The 23493-nt window shown below is 32.7% G+C and overlaps 1 protein-coding gene and 1 long non-coding RNA gene across 3 annotated transcripts; one reads left to right on the top strand and one right to left on the bottom strand.

Annotated features, from left to right (window-relative positions):
* Positions 1–13237: 13237 nt before the first annotated feature.
* On the bottom strand, positions 13238–14007 carry LOC120250578 (putative ripening-related protein 1). Its single transcript, XM_039259406.1, has one exon. The coding sequence runs from the start codon at positions 13967–13969 to the stop codon at positions 13394–13396; it is 576 nt and encodes a 191-aa protein (XP_039115340.1). The 5' UTR covers positions 13970–14007; the 3' UTR covers positions 13238–13393.
* A 2116-nt stretch (positions 14008–16123) lies between these two features.
* Positions 16124–20203, top strand: LOC120283657. Of its 2 annotated transcripts, none has more exons than XR_005543307.1 (5): positions 16124–16236; positions 16327–16652; positions 19140–19249; positions 19782–19828; positions 19938–20203. It is a non-coding gene; the product is annotated as an uncharacterized LOC120283657 (long non-coding RNA). The 2 variants fall into 2 exon arrangements; XR_005543306.1 differs by having other exon boundaries at positions 19187–19249; positions 19938–20123.
* The last annotated feature ends 3290 nt before the right edge of the window (positions 20204–23493 follow it).

The raw sequence follows: 23493 nt of genomic DNA, 5'->3' as shown, positions 1-23493 counted from the left end.
CCGTGATTTTCTCTAGATACAGTTAGTTCTTTTTTTGCTCAGAAGCTCCAAGATTAGCACGGTTTGAGCAAGACCATGCTCAGACGGTGTTAAGCGTGAAAAGTTCTTTTTATCTCCCACATTTAGGGTTTGAAGGCATCTTTATCTAGGGAGACTTCTTCTCCAGCAAGGGAGCTCTCAAGAGAATGATGATCAGCCGCCACCACCACACAAGCTATGGAGACCAAGTTTGAGTTAGAGATGCCGGAGAAGTGGAGTTACCCATTCCATGGAGTTCTTGAAGTACATTTGAAGAGATCTTGTGAAAGGGGGAAGTCTAGATATCTCTCTTTCTTATGTTTATCTTCTTCTCTCATTTGTATGAATTCATGAGGGGCTAACCATTCCACGGTGCCTTGGGATTGTGAACTATATTGTCTCTTATACTTTGACTACTTGAGTTTTAATGTCTATAGAGTTCTATTGCTTTCTTGTGTAATTCATGTGTTGCATAACTTGGCGTGCTTGAATTGTATAGATGCTTGTGTAAAACTTGGCGGTGTGGATTACCATAGTTATGATTACTAGTGTAGTTGCAAAACTTGGCGTGTATGAAGCCTGTAGTTACACTTGCAAGACTTGGTGCATTTGATAGCAGTAGATGCAACAAATCTTTTGAGCATCCACAAGGATCTTAGAATGTACCTTGGTATTTATTAGACTCAAGTCGGTATCTTGGCCGCATAGGAATCATCCCGGGGCATTGCTATCTTGTTTTCGAAACTCAACCTTAGTCTACTTGGTTCTTCCATCCCTTCGTTCTTTAATCTTATTTAGTAGTTAAACCTTTTATCACTCTTTCAGTTTGACTAGACATTAGAGGATTAACTAGTACTAGATGTCCAGTCCCTGTGGTTCGACAACCCTACCCCTTTATGGGGTACCACTTTATTATTGGTAACGATCTGTGCACTTGTAGAGTGTTCATAAAGTTTTTGGCACTATTGCCGGGATTATTTATTTGCCTTCCACTGTGGGTGGAATCTTTATCCATGAATTTGTTGTTTTCATCCTCATCATCGAGCAATAAATTTGTTTGCCACCTTGTCGATGGATGTATAAGGAGGTGCCAGCCTTAGAGCTTATAAATCCAAAATGAATCAAAATTGCTGTCAAAGCTTTGAACCATTGCCATAGTGCTTTGCGTAGGCAACTAACATGTGTTAGAAAATTTGGATCAATAAATCCTTGTATTTGTTTCATGAACACTAGTTCTTCAAAAGTTCTGTGGAGAAAGGCATTAGAAATGTCCAATTGCATCCATTTTCTATTGAACCTAACAGCCAAAGAAAATAATAATCGGATTGTGGTGGGTTTAATAATGGACTGAATGTTTCATTGAAATTAATTCCTGAGCATTAATGAAAACCTTTAGCAACCAACCTAGCCTTATAATGATCAATATCATCATTGGATAGGCTCTTAATTCTATGAAGACATTTGTTTCCAAGGATATTTGTGGCATTATGTTGAGGCACTAAGTCCCAAGTTCCATTCACAAGAGCATCAATTTCAATCCCCATAGCTTTTCTCAAAATCCTATGTTTTGCAGCTTCTGAATAACATGTAGTTTCTGATTCTTGAAGGTTTGTGCTTAAACTTCTAGGCTTTGCATGCCTAGTTTTAGCACACATTAGTGTAGGGTGAGTGTTAATAGAAGGTACTGATTCCTTGGTTTTGTTCTTGATGAACATGGAGGTTGCACTGGATGTACAATAGATACAATATGTAGTTGTTCGTATGCCACAAAGGGTTGATTGGAAGGTGTTGGACTTTAGGCATCTTCTTAAGTAGGTGCAAGAGCATTGCTTGTGGGAGTGCAGCTGTCATCATTATTTTGGGACCCACTTAATGCATTTACGAGAGTGTCACGTGGAATTGATGATGAAGCTCTTTGTTGATGAGTATTATAAAATGACATCATTGGATATGGAAGTTGAAAAAGTGATAGTAACTCCAGCAGTATTGTCCTTTGGAACACATTGCTTTGAGAAATCAACATCTTTGGTGAATGGTAGAACTTGTTCATCAAAAAGACAATGCCGTAACATTAAAATGTTTTTTGTAATTACTTCAAGACATGGATATCCTTTATATTGGACATTATACCCCAAGAATACACATCGCTTTGATCTTGGTTCTAGTTTTTTTTTTGTTTGTGTTGGGTCAGAGCCATAAATAACAACGATAGTCATCGAATACATGCAAAAAATCTATATCTGGCCTTTTCCCATGGAGCACTTCAAAAGGTGACTTATTTTGCAAAGTTAATTGACGAAGTTGATTAACTATATAAACTGCAATTGCAATTGAGAAATCCCAATACTTATAGGGACTTAAGCATGCGATAACAAGGCACACATAGTTTCAATAATGTGTCGATGTCATATCTCAGTAAAGCCATTTTACTCAGGTGTAAATGGGCATGAAATGCGATGTGAAATGCCATGGTCTTCCAAATAAGGTTTTAGTGCTTGGTATTCTCCTCAACCATCAGATTGTAATTATTTGGTCTGTCTATCTATAGGTATTTCCAGTGTTTTTTGAAATTTAATGAAGCATTGTAATACCTCTGATTTATTTTTGAGAAAAAATACCCAACAAAACTTAGTGAAACAATTAACAAAAATAATATAATAACAATAGCATAAATAGGAAGATTCTAGAGCAGGATCCCATACATTTGTGCTTACTAATTCTATTTGATTGGTAGCTTGTAGATTAGATTTTTTAAAGGAAGCTTATGTGCTTTACTAACACTGCAAACAACACACTTATGGAGCACTTTATTACAGGCATTAACTTTGTTTGATTGTTGAAGTGCGACAACCAGTGTCCTTAGATTTTCATGAGCAAGTCTTGCATGCCAAGTTGGACAATTGCAAAGATGAGCTTGAGGAAAAGACAATTGATGTTGAAATGAAAGAGAGTATACTCCTTTATCAAGTTGTCCTTGATGTAATACCTCCCGTGTGTGAATATCCTTCACCTCAAAATAATCCCAAAAGGATTCAAAACAATCATCATTATCCTTTGTGAATTCTCTTATGAAAATTAAATTTTGACATGAGTCAGCCACATGAAGAGTTTTTTGTCAAATCAAATAATTTATCATCTAAAAACATATTGGACAAACCAATATGGGAAATTGAAATGGCATGACCATCGCTAATAGAAACCTCTTCCATCCCAGAATACTCTGAATGTATTGCCAAATTCATAGGATCATTTGTTATATGATGAGTGGCTTCACTGTCTAGAATCCATAAGTAGGTTGTAAGTTGAATTGTTAGAAGTGGAAGTATAATTGAAAACTGGAGGAGCAGAATGACTATTATCTGTATGTTGTGAGGGACATTACTGTACTAAATGTCCATAACCACTGTAATTGAAGCATTGTATTGTAGTTGGGTGGGTTGGTGGATTTGATTACACAGTTGGTGGTGGTGAAGTGAAGGAGTCTCTGTCTTTGCCTCGACCTCTATTGTGTCCACAGCCATGACCTCTGTTACATCAATGGTCATGTCCTCTTTGGGGGTTCATTCCTCTAGATGAGTAGTGAGATGTTGGAAGAACATCACAAGATGTATCTTGGTCAATCTTCAATTGAAGTTCTTCAAATAATAACAACCCAAACAAATCTTTATAGGATATAAGCTAGAAACACACCTTAATATTCCGTACAAAAGGGCGGTATGTTGGTCCCAATCCTTTCAAAATTGCATTCACCAGATCATCTTTTGAGATTGGATGTTGAATAGAATTGACCATACAACTACTTGGCTCTTAACTTGAAGACTGGTATATCATCATTCTTCCACTGGAGATAATAAAGTTGTCTTTTATATTTGATGCACCTGAGCTTGGGATTTAGATGCATAGGTAGTTGCATGTATTTTACAAGCTTCTTTAGCCATGATAACTTCGACAACATGTTACATGACCGATTCTGAGGGTGAGTTCACAATCCATGATAACACCAGTTGATCATATGTTATCCATTCATTATATGTTGGATTAGGATGATCTTCAATGGTGGAAGATGGTGCAATCATAGTACCATCTACAAATTGAAACTTGATATAATATTTTAGTATGGGAGTTAATTGAGTGATCCATAGTAGATAGTTTGTGGATGTAAGCTTAATGGAGATTGGCTACTGAATGGTGGGAAAGTTTTGAGAATGGGTGTGTGAAGAGGTGGTTGAAATGGAACTGTTAGGCATTTTGGTCACTCTCACTCTCTCATACCATGTAAAATATTTCCATTGTTCATTGATTTGAGATTGGGTTACAGAGGAATTTATAAAGTGATAAAATAGGTTCTTGTAACAAATTTTGGATTTGTTGTAACAAACTTAGGATTCACATTTATTTCAAAAATTCTCGAAGGCATGGCTATACCAAATACTTGGTCATATGGTTTATCAATGAGAGGGGTTAAAATTAAAAGAGAGAGAGAGAGAGAGAGAGAGAGAGAGAGAGAAAGAGAGAGAATTGGGAATTTTATAAATGGCAAGGGCTTCTTTGAAATTTTGTAGGAACTCTCCTCATGAACATTTTGGGGTCATTTGGTATAGGAGAAAGTAACAACTTTCCCTGTAAAGTTGAGGTTGTGACAAACTTTCATATGTTTGGTTGAAAAAAAGACCATGTAAAGTAATGGTCAAATTGTAATTACTTTCCCTTTGACCAATGAAAAGGATTTACAGGGGGAGGGGGTGTGAAACTGATTACATCATTGGTGGGAAAGTAGGAGACATGTAAAATTCCAATTTCACCCTTTTCTAACATTAAAATTCTTGTCTTTTGTCCTATCTTGTTTTTAAAAACCCTAACTTTAGCGAAGAATTTCTCCACCGTCTTCCTTTTCAAAACCGTAGCGCAAGCCAATCTCAGTAAGTCATATAATTTTTTGTAATTTTTTTAATAATCTTTTTTTTTATTGCCTTTAATATTGTTTTATTGATAATAGATTCTTATTGAAAAATCATTGAAAGAAACATGCACAATACCTTTTATTTAGGTGAGATCTATCCATAAAAAGATTGCCAAAATTCATATAGGAAGCATGCCTCTTGGATAAAGTTCGGGCAATCATATTTCTCATATAGAAAAGCAAGAATTAAATATCTACTTTTGCCGGGTATATAAGCAATTTTCTTAATTTTCTATATATAAACCATTGATTAATGTGAAAATTAAAACATAGTTAAAATTAAAATAATTGATATTCATTGAAGGGTAAAATTGAGAATAAACATAACTTTGCATGGAAAGGTTATTCATAACAAACAAAGGAATTCATTTTGCATGTATTTCAATTGCAATTTTCAAAGTTCATAAAAAAACGTATTGTTACTTTATAGGGAAAGTAAATGCAGGCAAAATGAATGCAAGGAAATAATTTGCATGGAAAGTGTTTCCATGCAAAGTACCAAACGGGCCCTTTACTTCTTCATGCTCATAAGAGCTTTTTGAAGGCTCCATTCACTTCTTTGATCCACTGATGAGATCCAATACAAGGTGAAAATTCTCTTTGAGAATTTTTTGCTCTTGCCTTTTGAAGCTCATAAGGAGATCTTCAAAGGCTCCATTCACTTATTTGACCCACTAATGAGGCCCAATGGAAGCTGAAAGTTTTCTTAAATCTCTATAAAATAAACATTAAATCAAATAAAATCAAGCAGTTTGATATAATAAGTGGGACGATTTGTGGTTTAACTCTCCTAACAGTGAGGCTAACATCAAGGTATGAGACAATGACCTATGAGCAAAATTCGTTTTTCATAACTTCCATAGTTTATGCCCTTAGATTTTTGGTAGTTGTGTTAAATTGGCCAAGCCGCGGTATTGGTGTCAAATAGAGGTGGGCACGGGGCGGGTAACCGGGTCCTGCAGGCCCAACCCAGAACCAGCCCGGCCAACAGTGCAGAGCCGACGAGCTAGGTTGGCCTGGCAGACCTGGCGAGTTACGGGTCACATTCTAGTGACCCGCACCCGGCCTAGGCCATCCCTATAATCGGCGGGCCTGGCCAAAACCTTCCCGTTTTTTTTAAAACAAATTATATACCATATAATTTTGAAAGTAATAACATATAAATATAAAAAAAATTCAAGTAAAACTTAAAAAATTAAGAAAATATTTTTAAATCATTCGAAAATCACTAAAAAAAATTAACTCAAAGCACTTATAAAATTAACAAACAAAACCAAGAGAAAATTATACAAATCCATAAAAATTATTAAAAAAATAACTGAAAATAAAGAAAAAGAGAGATTGTCAACGAAAGAACTATTGAGGAAGAGCTTCAATTCAAGATTTATCTTTTTCTTAGAGCTTGTCGAGCTTTAGCTTTGGTACTTCTTCTCCTTGTTAAGGGGAGATGGTTTAAATGGCAAAACCAAGAAGAAAAAGCTTACATCTAGGACTTTGTTCCTTTTTTTTTGTTAAAAAAAAAAATTTAAAAATGAGATGTAATTATATTTATTAAGAAAATGATATTATTTTTTATATATTTATATTTGAATCTAATGTGTTGTCTAGATCAAGTGATGTCCACCACCATAGCCGCTCAACTTTTTATATTTTAATTTTATATTTTTTTTAATTAGTTCATTTCCATGAATAGAAAGAAATAAAAATAATTATATATACACATAATATGGTAACATTTAAATAATTTAAAATAAAAGCTATAAAGTCATGGCTTGTACTTAATTTGTTGATTAATCAAATTAATTTGGTTATGTATCGTATTGGGTGTAAGAGGAATCAAAGCCAATGTAGTTGTCTTACCTTAGACTGGAGTTATCATCCAATTACTTATTCATCGGTGTCAGGTTCTAGCTATTGCTTAGTGACAAGGTCCCCTTGCGTATATCCCGCAAGTGCACGGGTTTGTCGAAGTAATAATCCCGGGTGAGCGGGGTCGAATCCACAGGGAGTAGGGAGTAAAGACACTTAATTCGATTCTTAGCTATGTGGAGTATCAACAATGATAAGTGTGGTAATGATTCAATTCTCAGAAATTAAAAGCAACAAGTAAGAGAGCAAAAGTAAGGAGGAGGCAAGGCAATCGATAAAGATGGGGTACTTGGATGATGCTTCACCTAGGATAATCACTTCAAGTGCAAGAACTCTCTATTATGCTTCCTAATCAATGCAATGGTGAGTCGTGGAAATCCTTACATACATAGTCCCAAATCTAAGGTCAACTATGCCTAACTCTATACATGTCCCGGAGGAGAAATCGAACAATCTCAACACCTCGCACTCGCATAGAGTTGCAATGAGCTCTAGGGATTCCAAGTGATAAATCTCTTCCTAGATTTAGACCTAACCCTTTGGTCCAGGCGGAAGGTCCCTAGCCACAATTAAGCCCTAGATACTAAGATCACCTCAACGCTTCACTCCATTGCACGCGCAACTAGGCCCCAGCGGAGGTTCATCCCTTAGACCATTCACTCTATTATGGGCGCAAAGAACTCGAGGAACGGAGGTAGAATCTATCACGTCGGAGCGGAAAAGGGACGCTCCTGTACCTCTCGACTCACCCTCTCAACCCTCTCCAACCTAGCTTTGTCTAACGCTCGTGGTGTGTCACTCACTCACAAGGTTACCAACAAGAACTCTCAACCCTAGTGTCACTCTAGGGGAAATGTTCATACAATCAAGCATTCAAGGTTGGAACTCACAATAAACATCAATTTATTGAAAACATAATAAAGAAGTTCAATGAAGCGAATACATCCTAGGGTTCACAATCACCCAAGTACCCACTAGGGGTTTAGCTCTCCATGGAGCTAAGTACAATCAAAGAAATCGAATGTAAAAGCAATGAATCCATAAAAGAAACCCCTCGATGGTCGTGATCGATGGTCTTGTGGAAAGTCCTCTACTCGTCGTCCAAGGATTCCTTCGTCCGGTATAGGATACGCCTCAATCGAAGCTCCCCTACCAACCTTCTTTCTAATGGAATCACGATGTCAGAGCCGTAGAACCTCTCCAAAACCTTGGCCAATACCCTTCGAAACCCTAGCCGAAGCCCTCTCGCAAGTTAGGGAAAAAGATGGAGAAAAAGAATACCAAAAATCGGGATGAATCGGCTTTTAAATAGGGTCGAATCAGGGCAACTCCACAGGGCGTGGGACGATACACCCGCCCGTCGGGAATTTCACAGCAGGCGTGGATAATTTTTCACACGCCCGTGTGGATTCTCTGTTTCTCTGGTTTCTCGGCAGGCTGTGAGCAGCTACGCTACGAGTGCTTTCGCTACAGTCTTCGACCTGAATAACTTCCCAATTCCATACTTTCATCGGGGTAACGCAAACGGGCACACGTTCATGTCGTGAATCACTTGCTTCTTCAATGATATATATGTTGGTGGAGCTCCTGTTCTTATATGCATAAGACAGAATGCTCGAGTATGACTGCCTTTGTGCCCCTCCAAATGGATGTGCTCACTCAAATGCGAGGAGGTTCGCACACACTCTAGCATCTCACACCTGTCCTATATTTTCACGTTTGAACCTTAGCAAGATCTCCTCCAAAATAGGTGCATTATGATCCACATTGGCCTATTTCCTTCATACTCAGCCTCACAACCATACCTGCATAAAAGTAACATAAAAACACACATATTAATGTAAAAACCTGAGAAAAGTAATGCTCAACATAAGGAAAGAATGCTTGGCATTCATATCACACAAGCACTTATCACTTAGTGTCGGGGGCTGTTGTTGTGCTTATCATGTTATCGGTGAAGAAAAAGTCATTCACTTTTGAACTTCCCATCTCTGCTTCTTGTTGTCAAATATGTGTAGCCTTCTAATCATCTGTGCAAACTTGAATTTCAATGTTTGGTGCCGACAACGATGAACGTGTTGTGTCCAACGTGTTTCCACTTGTACTGAAAGTCTGCTTGCACGCTATTCTAAACATAGGGCACGCAAAAATATCCATTACAATTAATGAAATAATAGGATACAGATTTCTACTACTTTGCCACCACTGAAGATTATTGAAGGTTATATCTACATTCATGTCTTTAGAGAACCCAAAAGGTAGTGTTCAAGTACAAGTCGACCTCTATGTACTACAAACCCCTAGAATTCTTCTTTGCTTGTCTTTTCCGAAATGATTCTCCTACGCTAATGTTGGACTGTCCTACTGCCTCAGTTGTAACCTGTGGAACTACTTGGCCATAATTAGAGCAATATCTCTCATATGATTAAAACTTTGTGGCTTAACATTATCAACAATTACACTAACATCTATAAAGATGTTAGACTCTGATGCGTACCAGTGAGTCTCTAACTCACTCATGGCCCATGATTGGGAAATCTGACCTCCATTAAGCCCTAAGAACTTATAATAAGGCTCTAAATATGTAGATAAAACTTCTAACTTCTGCCTAGGATTTGAAACAAATCCAATTAAAGCAATAGGAGGTGTGCCCCTATAATAGCTCAACCCCTTAGGCTTCATTTCCATAAGGCCCACAACTAATTAAGCATATAATCTAAACTTCCACAATTGTTCAGCAACTTCAATAGCACCATATAAGAATAAATGCGCAATGCGAAATAAACATGAAAAAATAAATTTGTACATGTATTAAACATAAAAGGTAAATCCGTAACTCTAGTAGAAATGTTCCATTGATATTCAAATAAACTAAATCAGGCAAAGCTTCATTAACAAAAGCAGTCAACAATGTCTTATAAGGAAATATTGCATTATGAAGTCGATAAGTAGAGTTCCATCTAGTCTTAACATGTTTTAGGAAATCTTTGGCCCTCATGTTATTTATTTTACAATAACGAGACCATTGTTTCATGAGAGTCATCTTCCTTCCTATATATGATACCACATCCCTAATTGGTCCTACAAATTGTTTTAGAGACTCTAGCTTGGTTTGCACACATAGGTTTAATACATGACAAACACATCTAATATGAAAATATTTTCCCCCACATGGATGTCTCAAATATTCTTTTAAAGGTCTAATTGAGCTAGTATTAGCAGAAGCACTATCAAACGAAATTGATCTTAAATGTCAAGCCATATTCTTTGATGATTCCATGAATCATCCAATAAATATTATCAGTGGTATGGGCCTCATTGAATACCCTAAAAGCAATGATTCATTTTTGGATATTCCTCAAGTCATCAATCCAATGCTGTAATACCAATAAAAGAATTTTCATTGAATACATCGGTATATATATATCAGAACATAAAGAAATAGAAGAGGAACAAGAGCAAAAATACTCACAAATGTGTTATTTATGGTGTTTGTATTGTATGAAAATTGTTCTTTGAATAGTCCTCCTTGAAACCTTTTTGCATGCTGGTTATAATGTCTCATTGATGCATTCTTACACTAGGCATTGCTCCACAAAGTTGAATGGCAAGTGCTCCACAGAAATGTTCTCAATGATTTTATATCTATATCTTGGTTGAGAAAACCTAAATAAAGAAGAGTGAAAACCCGTAGCTTCGTTTACGGTGAATCATATTTTAGATTTTGTCTGAGGATGTTCTAACTTGTAAAGATGTTTTTTCTCCACATGTACAGTAAATGTGTCATACCATGCTCCCTTGCTATGCTTAAATTCGGAATTACAATAATTACATTTAGCATGTGTTACACTGCCAACCTTTTTGTAAAATACACTTTAAAAATGTTGGATTTAATTAAGGGTAGATTCTGTTGTGGGATTTGTTCCTCCAATCTTTGAAGGCAAAGTAGACAATGTTGGCTCCTCGGCCGGACTTTCATATTCTTGCCATTCATTGCTATCTTGGGTAGGTAATGAAGCCAAACCAACAACACTCTTTCCCTTCAAACTTCCACCACATGATGCCATTTTTAATTTTTCTAAAGTTGATAAAATAAAATCAATGAGAACTAAAATTATAGGTAAATAAAATATTTAAAATAAACAGTTATTACAAAATTATATGAAAAAATGAAATAACAAACATAATAAAAAATAAACAATTCCAATAATTATAAGAAAAATTAAATAACAAAGCAAAATAATTAAAAAAAAAAGCAAAATACAAAATTATTAAAATTACACCTTCCAAAAGAATTATAGAAAAAAATGAAATTATGAAATAAATAAAATAACATTGAAAATAAAATCCACAAAATTAAATATTTCTAGGGCTATAGAATCATGGGGAGTTATGCGCAAAATCGAAAATTTAGCTTAATAACAGAATACTCAAAGAACATTAAATATATATAACTTCAAAAATTTTAAATAAGGCTAATTAAACATAAGAAAAATTAAATATCAAACAAAAAATAATTTAAACTTTAAACATCATTTATTAAACATAAAATTTAATAAAAAAATACTAGTAAACAAAGTAAATTAACACTAAATCGAAATAACAAGGAAATTAGGAAAAAAATTGCATTAAATTACTCTAGAATAACTAAAAACTAAAATAATTAATCATGGTAAGTAAAATAGACATAAATTAACTACTAACTAATATAATAAAATTGAAGTAGTTGGATGAATTTACTAAATAAAATAATTATTAGCATGCAAATTTAATTCATTAAAGAATAAAAATAAAAATTTAACCTTAGTAATTTTCAATTGGAGGAGTTTTTAATAGAAGAGAGAGATTAGTCATTAGTGGTAAAGGGGTATATATATGGGAATAATAAAAAAAATTTTAAAAATGATTTGAAATAATACTAAAATAATATAAAGGGTGCCGTTTAACTTTGTCTTTAAATACCCTTACTTTATTTTGTTGTTTTTCAAACAAGTTGGGGTTTGTTTAATAATTTTTTTCATAATGAATAGTTATTAAAAGCTTTACTATATTATTTTGTTAAATAATTTTAAAAAAATCTTAATAACTTTTGAGACGAATCAAGATAATTTATAATAATTAAAAAAATAAATTAAAAAGCTTGCACTTAAATTGTTTCCAAATCAAAGCTAATTAAATTAAATTGTTTGTGTATTTTTCTAATATAAGAGAAATTAAAATCTATGTATTTCTTCTACTTTAAATCAAAGTTGCCATGGACAATCCCTGATCTTTTTAAAAAATAATATTTTAAATTTTTATTTACTATTATGTTATCCACATAATCTTATATTAATTATCATTAGCATGAAATTAAACAAAGAATTAAAGATAGATTTCAAATCTCTAAATGTTCATATGATCAATATTTTATTTATTGTAATTATTAATAATGATTTATATATTTTTATTTTTTATTATATAATTTATTATTTAATAAAATTAATTTTTAAAAAATTATTATGATTTTTGTCTATGTCTCATTTTTATTAAAATCGGGCCTAATTTATCACGTTGTTAGTGAAAAATAATCACTAACTTCAGGATTTGATTACTCTACTTTTTGTTATCGAATTTAAGCATGTTTCTAATTATTCATGAAACCTTGTGTTTCAATATTTAAGAGAATAAATTTTTATTACCTTGCGATAATTCACATTGAAGTTTATACACATTTATTATTATCTATATATTTAAATATAAATATTCCTAATACTATAACCAAAGTTTCGTAGCTCATGTGAATGGACTCTCTTTTGTTAGACACAGCTCTTGGGTTCGGGCCACAGGTTATAAAATCATTGACCCATAACTGGACCGGCACAGCCTACGTGGTGATTGTGCAAGAGTAGCATGCATGGGCCACCTACTTTAATGATAGCCCAGCCCGGCCTGCGGGCGGCAGATCCCAGCCCCGCACTGCTCTGGGTCACGGTGCACATCGTGATTATATATATTGGCTAAAAAAGTCCATTTGTATAAGCTGAACTAAATTAAACCGGATGGTTCTTGCAGGTTTCAGCTAGCATAGGGTTTTATATATGCACTTGTTCCACTCTTGCACCTAAACAAAACTAGGCGTAAAATATCACTTTAGTACTTCAATACTTCTGAGGCAGGAGTTGGAATTGTGGCGAATCATAGTTATGTTTAGTATTCCAGTTTTTAATACTTTTTCCCCTAATAGCTTTAATTTGCATCTGTTACTGACTTCATCCCTTCATTTGCTTCAGTTTCTTGGGCCTTCCTGGGTCTTCCTAGTATGCATAAGTCTTCTCGCACTTTTCGTTATTGTTTTTTTTTAAGAAAAAAAAGAAAAAAGAAAAAAAAAATGCATGTTTGAAATTAATAGTAATATATACTTTATCATTCATGTTGAATATTTAGAAAATCATACTTTAACATGAGTACGATCAAGTGATATATTTTGGCGTATGATGAGTGGGATGATATAATATGGTAGCCAAGGTAATATAGCATATGTGGTTGGCATCACATGTTTACATTTCATTCGTCGGACCAAGTAATGTCATAGTCACCAACTTCTGAACCATGGATCCCCAATGCATTCCATACCGCAGGTGAAGCATCAACTATATTATTAGGACAAGGAGGCTGAAAATCATGATCCTTGTCACAACCATTGACAGAGTCACACTCGTCAACCACCTTCGCCAAGACAGACTTTCCATTAGCATTGATCCTTATGCTCTTCAGGCAACGGCTACCATGATTATACCAGCCGGAAGACAAAGCGACAACCATTTCATCGTCACTATGGTAACTGTTGTCACACTCTGATGGGCCGCCACCGTCACCTCCTTTTGCAAAGCTATTAATAGTCATGGTTGCCTGTGTATCTCCAGTTATAGGTGGGGAACATCGGTATTGTGGGTATAATTCACCAGCCTTACAACAATCAGAATCATGTTCGGTGTTGCAATGCCCAGTTTTGCCGTGCAAATATCCACTAGGAGAGCATGCGCTTAACACAGAAATGTGGTGGAAACAATCACCATACTCAAAAGTAACAGCAGCCAAGAACATCACAAACATACTCCACTTAAGAGTTGCACTCGCCATTGCTACAATAAGAGAAAAATTGGTACCAAATGTACTTGTTAAAGGTGGTGTACCATTTGAGATACCAAGGTGGGGTATTTATATATATTATGATACACGCGCGAGTTGAGTAGTAGTACAAGCACTTGTCCACCTCTCATTATCAACGTATGCATGGGATTAAAGCAGTAGTGTTAGATTAACGTCTCTTGCACGATGCATGCATTAATTTGGACGTGCCTTGAGGTTAAGTTGTTTCACAAATTTCTAATTATTTTTGGATGTGTACACTGTAACGTGGCGATTGCCTTTCGCTTGTTTCCAAACTGTAAAAGAATGTTAACCATGACATGTGTTCTGTTTTTTGGTGCTGCTTGATGTTTGCGTTTGTTGTGCCCTTTGTTTTATGTCGAAAATTAAAAGTTAAGATAGGAATTGTAATATAATTTAAAAGGAAGTATTTCTCATGCATGGTTGACAACAAGATATCAGCTTTTTGCTCGAAGGAAATGAAATAATTTATTGTACATGAAATAAGTAATATGATTAAATAAAATGGTAGATAATAGCACTGAATCAATACTCTCTCGAAATATGAGTTTTATGATACGTAAGATGCCCTATAGCGTGTTCAAGGTTGTTAAATAGATCACAAAAAGGACATTTAGTTTTCTTGAGTCAAGTTGAACCTAGATGGTGGCTTTTGACATGGTGCTCGATCACTTGGAACACTACAAGAAATACAGGAATAGGCAACGGAAATATTGCTACGGATTTATTTCGTTGCTATTTGTAAACATTAGCGACGGAATTAGCGTCGTCGGATTACCGACGAAATGAAACTTTAGAAGTTCAACTTGTTTTTATTACATTACCATCGGAATTGTATAATATAGCAACGAAAGTGTGATTAATAACAACGGAAATGTAGCAACAAAATAAGTCCGTTGCTATTCCGTTGCTAGAGCTTACGCGCCCTAATTTTCCCGCATATTTCCGTTGCTAATAAATTGCTACGGATTCATTCCGTCGCTATTTGTAAGTATTGGAAACGGAATCAGCATTAGATTACCGACGGAATAAAGCTTCAGAAGTTCAACTTATTTCTATTACATTACCGACGGAATTTTAAAATATTGCGACGGAATTTAGATTAATAGCAACGGAATAAGACCGTATCTATTCCAAACTTATATATATATATATATATATATATATATATATATATATATATATATATATATATATATATATTATAAATGAAAAGGAAGAAAAAAAACTTAAGTCTCAAATTGAGTTTGTTTTTCTATATAATAATAAAAATAAGAATAAACCTTTATTCTTTGGATTTTTTTCAAACAATAATTAATTTCAAGGAAAGAAAGAAATAAATAAAGGGTCACAAAGAGAGAGGGTATGAAAGGTTTGATTAGGTTTATCCCTTTTTTGTTAAAAAAAAATTATATATATATATATATATTTATTTCTTAAAAAAATAAATATTTAATAAATTTTAAATTTAATAATAAATAAGTAATAAACAGTATATTTCAATCTCGAGTGTAGTTGATGATATAAATATATTAAAAAAATATTAATTTCATATTAATGAATGCCCTGATGTAATTTGTTTATTTTTTATAAAAAAATAATATTAATTAATTAATATATTTGTTTGATTGTACATGATTAAATATTTAAAATATTAAAAGTTAATAATTATTAGGGGTTATAGAAAATTGGTAGAATATTATTAGTGATACTTTTATGTGTAAAATATTGAGTGTTATTTATATCTAAAAATAGTCCTATGGATGATTAATTGAATTATTGTATTTTTGTCAAGATTTTCTGAAATTGATAAACTATAAATGGGCATGAAAGCAGTTAAATCTTGCCTTTTCAATGCTCACTCCTAGCCTTAGATTTTAATCCAAATTTATTATATATTTTATTTTGAATTTCTATATCATCGGATATTAAAAAAATCAAATTAAAAGAAGTTGGCTTGGCCATTAAATTGATGTGCATTAAAAATTATTTGAACTTAATTTCTAATCAAACAATAATTAATAAAATCTGAAATTAGTTTCTTAATTAAAATTTGAAATTAGTTTCTTAATTAAAATTTTTTTAAAAAAAACCTTAAAATTAACATCTTTTTAACCCTGTTGCATCGTTGTCCTTTCCCTCTTCCCGTGCTCTTCTCTCCTCTTCTCGTCGGCTTCGGTGTGAGATCCACGAGCTTCCCTTCTCCGTCTCTCAGCTTCTCATCCCTCATCCTCTCGGTAATTGCTTCTATCTCCATTTCCTTTCACCTTGATCCAACTTCAATCTCTTCGTTATTGTTTAATACCCAACCCTAATCCTAATCGCAGTGCTGATCTACAACTCCAGTGCGCGCCAATCAACAACTCCGCCGCCATTAGCGTCCTCCAGCACATCCTCGTGAAGTTCCACCCACTCAACTCCCTAATCGCAGCGCCACGGTCTTGGTTTCTAGAGCTCTTCTCTCTTTCTCGTCCTCGCTGTCACTGTGCTCAGGGGTTTGTGAGTGCAACGATCGGAGTGCGTGCTTGGGGGGCCTACATCGGGGACTCCTGGGTGCCGTGTGCTTGCTTGGGTTGGGGCTATTATTCATCGGGTTTGGAGTGGGCGTTCTGATCTCCGGCGAGACGCAACACCGACGAGCGCTTCCCCGTTGGTACCATGCCTTCCTTTAGTCCTTTTATCACCACATGAAAGAAATCTATTTTGATTTTCATGTATAGTTGCGTTTAATATTTTTATTTTCTAATTCAAGAAGTTCATCAAAGTGTTGTGTGCCATTTGTAGATTTACTGAGTTTTTTATTAGATTTTGCCATTGGACTGTGCCAAATCTATAAAATCTATAAGTTTGTTTTCTAATACATTGAATGAGCAGAGATGGCACTTGTGTGGGGGTGAAGCTAGCTTAACTTCTCATGCAAGTTGTCATTTCTATTTATGTTCTCTTTGGTATCCATGATCCATCTGAAAATATGAGTTGTCACATGAAAAAGAACCATATTGAGTCAAACAGAAGAGTTTGCATCAGAGGAGATAAATCGGGTGGAAAATTTTGTATAATCTTTTCTTAGTGAGAAATTTTTGAGTCATACTTTGAGTTTGTTAGTTTCAGGGGGTTAAAATGAGTTGTGCTTTCAATTGCAAAGTTTAAATCATCAATGGTCTTAATGTAGGTATGCTAAGTTGTAAAATTTTTGCCTAAGCTAGCTTCACTATTTCCTTGTGTATCTTAACAGAAGACCATAGAGCTTTATTGGTGCTACTTTTGAAATGTTCTTGTTTTATCATTTATTAGATGGCTGTTTAGTTTCATGTAAAACAGTAATTATGTCTTTCATTGTTATGTTAATAACTTTACTTTCTCTTGAAATTGTTTTAGTTATAATTTTTAACAAACATCATTAATTAATAAGTTAAAGTTGAATAAGATGGAATTTTGTTCCAATCAACATTCAAACTTTATTTGGTACCTGAACTATATAACACCATATTATAGTTGTATCAATTTAAGATTAGTAATAAACATTAACTTTGTAGACTTTTGAAACCATGTGGGTTAGTGTTTATATGAACTTGAGTTTTCCAGACAAAAACATATGAAGAAATAGAACAGGTATAGAATTATAGATCTAACTGCAAAGTCAGGAAGCGCGCCACTACTAAATTACAGCTCTTAAGAGCAATGTATGATTGTTAGATGATAAATTATATATAATTAACAAGTAAAACCAAGAAGAATGTAAAGTAAACAGAAGTATAATTGTACTAGTATTGAGATTGATGTTCCTCTTATACTATAGAGTATCATCACTGCTAAATTGTAGCTATTACAGCAGTATATGATAATTTGACTATACATAAATTGAATCAACAAGAAAGTACAATTAATAGATGTATGAAGAATCGAAATTGATGTAATTATAAAAAGCATGATGTACAGAACCAAGTGGATGAAGATATGATATGAATGCTAAATCATAGATCTAATATGATTACCAGGTCTCAATGTGGAATCTTCATGTTTTTTTTTCTGTTACCTTGTTTAGTTAACTTGTACAGGCAGGTCAGAGCCAATATTAAAATTTTCACAAACATTCAAATTGATGCTGTGAAATTTTACTAAATTTTCAAATTAGATTGATTTGAAGAAACTTACTGATATACATTGCATGCGTATCCAATTATATATATATTATATATATTTATATTTATAGATATATTTGTGTTTCTTAATTTTATTAAGATTATCTGTTTGTAGATAAACATATAAAAGAATTGGATTTTTTTTTCTATTTCATAGGGTATAAGTTAATTTACAATGTTTTAATTGTGATATTTTTATAAATATTATATATAAATATATATAATATTAGTAACTACAGTTTTTAATTAGTAAACCGGTGGCCACACGGACTATTTGCGGTTATGCATAGGACCTGCTCGTTGGTGGGTTCTTTTTTTTTAATCGATTATTTTTATTTTACTCAGGTAATCACCTGTAATTCCAGCCCTTTTGCTAATTTTATGATATACACAATGTGGACTTTTGTTTAAAAATCAGAGTAATCCCATATATGCGGTGAACAATGCACCTTTTTTTATCAGATTAAAAAAATAATTAAAAAAAGAAAGTCAATTTTTATTGAAATAGGGGTCAATTTTTCATTAGAATATTTTTTTATTATAAATTATTTATTTTATATATGGAGTTTGGAATTTCTTTGACTTTGTCTTTCTAATTAAGTTAATATATTATTTTTGCAGTGAAGTTAATGTATTGTTTCTGTAGTGTTTATAAATATTTTTTAGTTATGTTCTCTTCCTTTTTTTTCATAAATTAAATGAATATTACTATACATATTATAATAAATAAAAGATATTGTAATAGGGATTATATATATGAACTTGATTATTACTAAACTGAAAGAATTGTTTTTATTTTAAGATTATAATTATTTTTAGATAAAAAAGAGTATTTATATTTATATACATTTTATTGGTATTATATTGGTATTGGGTAGTTTAAAAAGAAAAACTCATTGGCCCCTAGTTTATATTTATTTTCACTGCATGTCTTTTGTAAATTTTATTTAATTTTGTTTGAAATTTCAATTTTCATCTTCTATTTTCTCATCTATAAGAGAAGGGTTCACTGAAGACATCTTCTATTTCTTTGGTGTGAGTGAAGATTTTGGAATTTCTTTTGCACAAAGTCATCATTACTCGAACAATTGAAGGGAAACCATATTTGGTAAGTTGAAATTGCCTTCATTTTCTTGCATTTATTTATTTATGTATTTATTTATTTTATAAGTAAAGTAAATGCATGGCCATAATAATCACAATATATATGTTTATATGCTTTCAACATGCATGATGCCAAGAATAAAACAAATCTCATGTTGTGGAAGTTGATGAATGGGTAGTGATTCTCTTTGTTGGTGGCCAACTGAAGTTTTCATGTTTGTCTCTGTGTGTGTTGCATCTTTTATTTTAATTTTTAATGTTTTGATTTGAGTTGATTGTATTTATTTATTGTTTATGGTGACTTAATGTGTTTATGAAAATTAAAAGTGATTATACTTTGCATGATATACTAGTTAGAGTAAATATGGTTGATCACTTTAGTACTAATCATATATATATATATTTATTCCTCCACCAACAAGTAAATGATTTTAGGTATAAATTGAATCTTACTTCTCTTAAGTTTTAGTGCTTTACATATAAATTTCTACTTGCAATTTAAATTGATGGATTTTAAAATTTCATAATTTTCATAGAGGAAGATCTTGGAGGCAAGAAGAGAGCAACAAAAAAAAAACTCAAGGTAATTAAATATACCTTCATATATTACTTTTACTTTGTTTATTGTTCACAATTGTACTTTTATAGCAATTTTATTTGATGGATTTTAAATTTTTATGATTTTAATAAAGGAAGACAATGGCCAAGAAGAGGGAACAAAGAAATCCAAGGTAATTCAATGTATGTTCATGATGACTTCTTATTTCACTTTGTTTGTTGGTGACAAGTGTATTGATGGATTAGAGAATTGTTGATGATGGATTTATGGTTGTGATGGAGTGTTGGATCATTTGTATGGATAATTTGTATTTTTGTTATGAATTGAATGTTGGATCATTTGTGTGGATTAATTGTATTTTGGTATTTTTGGTATGATTGAAAAGATGGATTATGGATACTTGATGAGATTTTTTTTTGTGAATCATTTGTATTATTTGTATTTGTATGGGTAATTTTTTTATTTGTGCAATAAATTGTGCAAGTTGTGTGAAAAACAAATTTAGTAGCTAATAGTTATGATAATTAATAACAAAGAATAGTAACGGATTTTCTGTTGCAAAATAACAAATGATAATGGAAATTCTGTTGTAAATAAAAAATAGCATCAGAAATTCTGTTGCTAATACATATATTGTAATTGTATAAGAAAACAACAACCAAAATTCCGTTGCTACAAAAACTAGCAACGAAAAAAAAGAAAAATCCGTTGCTAAGAAAAAAACAACAACTGTAATTCTGTTGCTACAAGAAAATTAACAATGGAAAAAAATTCCGTTGCTAATAAGAAAAATAACCACCGAACTTCCGTTGCTACAAGAGAAATAGCAACGGAACAAAAATGAATTTCGTTGCTAATAAGAAAATAACAACCAAAATTCCGTTGCTACAAAAACAATTGCAACGGAAATATAATGAATTTTGTAGTTAATGAGGGCATAGCAACGGATTTCATTAGAAATAAGATAATAGCGACTGATATTCCCTTGCTAAAATACGAAAAATATTGTTGCTAAACTAAAATTTTCCATAGCTATAACAATAATTGTAACGGAATAGTCCGTTGTTAGGCAACACTAGCGACGGAAATATAGCAACGGAATTTTTGTGAACCATAAAAGAATAAATATTTTATTATTTTAATAACGACGGAGTTCTTGTGTTTGGCAACGGAATTATCCATCAGAACAACATAAGAAATAACGATGGAATTTTATCATACCGACGGAATTTGAATAGCGACTTGGGAATAGCCGTCGGAATGATTCCGTTGCTAATTCCGTTGCTAAATATTTATAGCAACGGAAATGTAGTTCTTAGCGACGGAAAAATCCGTTGCCTATTCCTATATTTCTTGTAGTGGAAGAGACTACTACATAAATGCTTATTTGCAGCGGTTATGAACCATTGCAAAAGGCCTTAAGACCGTTTACATAAGGACTTATTGTAGCAATTTGGCAGAAGCTGTATTTGCTCTAACTGTAATAGGTTACTGCACTAGTTTTACACCATTGCTTAAAACGTTCCAATTGGCATTAGCTAGTTTTTAAAGCTATTTTTACTTTTGTAATAGTTGCTTCATATATTGCAGTAGTTTATTTTGCAATGGTTATTTTATATAGGGCAATGGCTTCACAAAATCTATTGTAGTTGTTTTTTTAATACCTATTGCATTGATTTTATAATATCTATTGCAGCGGTGTTGTAATACCTATTGCAGTGGTTTTGTAATATCTATTGCAACAATGTTATAATATTTTTGCAGTGGATTGGTAATATATGTTGCAGTGGTTGTGTAAAACCTATGATAGCGGTTGTGTAAAAACTATTGCAGTAGTTTCATGGTATCTATTATAGAGATTTATATATCTGTTCTAGTGATTCATAATATTTATTGCAAAGTTTAGAATATTATTGCAACAATTAATAAATTCTAGTGTTGTAGTTTTTGTAATCCTGTTGTGAATCCCATCCCTGTTAATTTAATCCTAGCCATTGATGTTATATTTAATCCTCGCTATTGATTTTATATTTTCAGTTTTTTGAAACCCTAGACACGTCTCCTCCCTCGATCTCACGCTCTTCACCCCTTCTCTTACCAAGTATCATTGTTTAAGAAAAGTGAGATCTAGAACCACATCTTTCCCTCGTCACAACGTGGTTCTAGTGGCGAAGACGAGGAGCTCATCTTCGTGGGTGCTCGATTGCGAGTGCTTGATGTAAGGTTTTGATTTCTTTTGTTTCTGCTCCTTCTTGATTGTTTGTGAAGTGATACTAGTTACGGTTAGGGTTTGGTGAGAACCTTATTCTAACCCTATTGCTCTCATAGTTAGGTTAATCTAATAGAAATTCTTTGATATCTTCTTTTGTTCTAATCATTTTAATTGATATCAACTTGGAAAACCATCCATGCTTCTTATGTTAAGAATTGGATTTATTGGAGGATAAGATTCAGATATTTGTTGTTAGGATAGCAGAGTTGCCTCTTTAATTTTGGGAGATCAAAATTTAAAATTTTTGGATCATAATCTTAGCTCGCTTACTGCAAAATTTCAAATTTTTTTCATGTGTATTCTGTACGTTATAGCCTTTTAATTCAGGAGCCTCGGATAAGACTTCTCTGGAGACATTGAAGTGTTATTGACTTTTTCATGACTTTAGCTTTTGAATTAGATATAGAATTATATATAAAACTTGTGGATTTTCATGTTGCCTAAGTACTTACGAAAGTTTAGATTTTATACATGTGTAGTTTGTGAGATATAACCCTATTAGTATAACTGTCTCAAATGGAATTTTGTCCATAATATGAAGATTGAAGGGTATTGTTGATGGTCATGAAGATTGAATTGGGTAAGGTGAAAAATAGAAAGCTTGCTCCTTACTAGGTTTTCTAGTTGTCAGTAAAATATTACTAATTTAATAATTATAGGCTGAGAGATATGCATGTTTGACAGTGGTATGTCTGAATTATAAGTTTGAAGAAATAGCTGAGATTAAATTGAATGCTATAATTTGAGTAGTACTCTAAATTTTATGAATTTTGGATATGTCATAGTCTTAGGCATTTACATTTTTTAGAATCTTGAAATTTATTATTCTAAAAAATATATGTGAAGTTATGAGGGATTTCGTACTCAATGGTCATGATAGAATTGTTCATATGCTTTAGAGTGCGTAATTGCTATTATACCCTCGCAATAATCAATATTTGGGAGTGTATTGAACTTTTTGCATTTGTACCCTTTTAAAAATCTCATTTTGTAATACAATTTCTTATTAGCCTCTTAAGCTTTGTAGCATCATCAGATATTGTTATTGAAACTAACAGAATCTCTTTCCAAATATAGGACATGCCAAAAGCCTTGATTTGGTTTAAGATTTAGGAGTATTTTTTGGGCATTAATTAGGTAAGTAACACCACATATAAATCTGTATATATGTATATGCAAAATTTTGGGTTATCGGCAATTTTTTAATTATTTTGGTTTTGTTTTAAAACTATTCATATACTATTTGAATGTTTGGGTTTTGAATTCAATGCCAATTTTTGTTCATTATACTCATAAATTATAAATTTTATTTATGCATTTACTTATTCAGTTATCAGATTAATTATTAGCTTATGTTAGCTATGTTGATTTAATTATTTACTCATTTATTTTGTTTTACTAATTAAATTATATAAAT

The sequence above is a fragment of the Dioscorea cayenensis genome, chromosome 19 (assembly GCF_009730915.1).
Source record: "Dioscorea cayenensis subsp. rotundata cultivar TDr96_F1 chromosome 19, TDr96_F1_v2_PseudoChromosome.rev07_lg8_w22 25.fasta, whole genome shotgun sequence".
NCBI lineage: Eukaryota > Viridiplantae > Streptophyta > Magnoliopsida > Dioscoreales > Dioscoreaceae > Dioscorea > Dioscorea cayenensis.
Note: the sequence above shows the minus strand (reverse complement) of the source record. Positions and strands in the feature narration are given on the sequence as shown.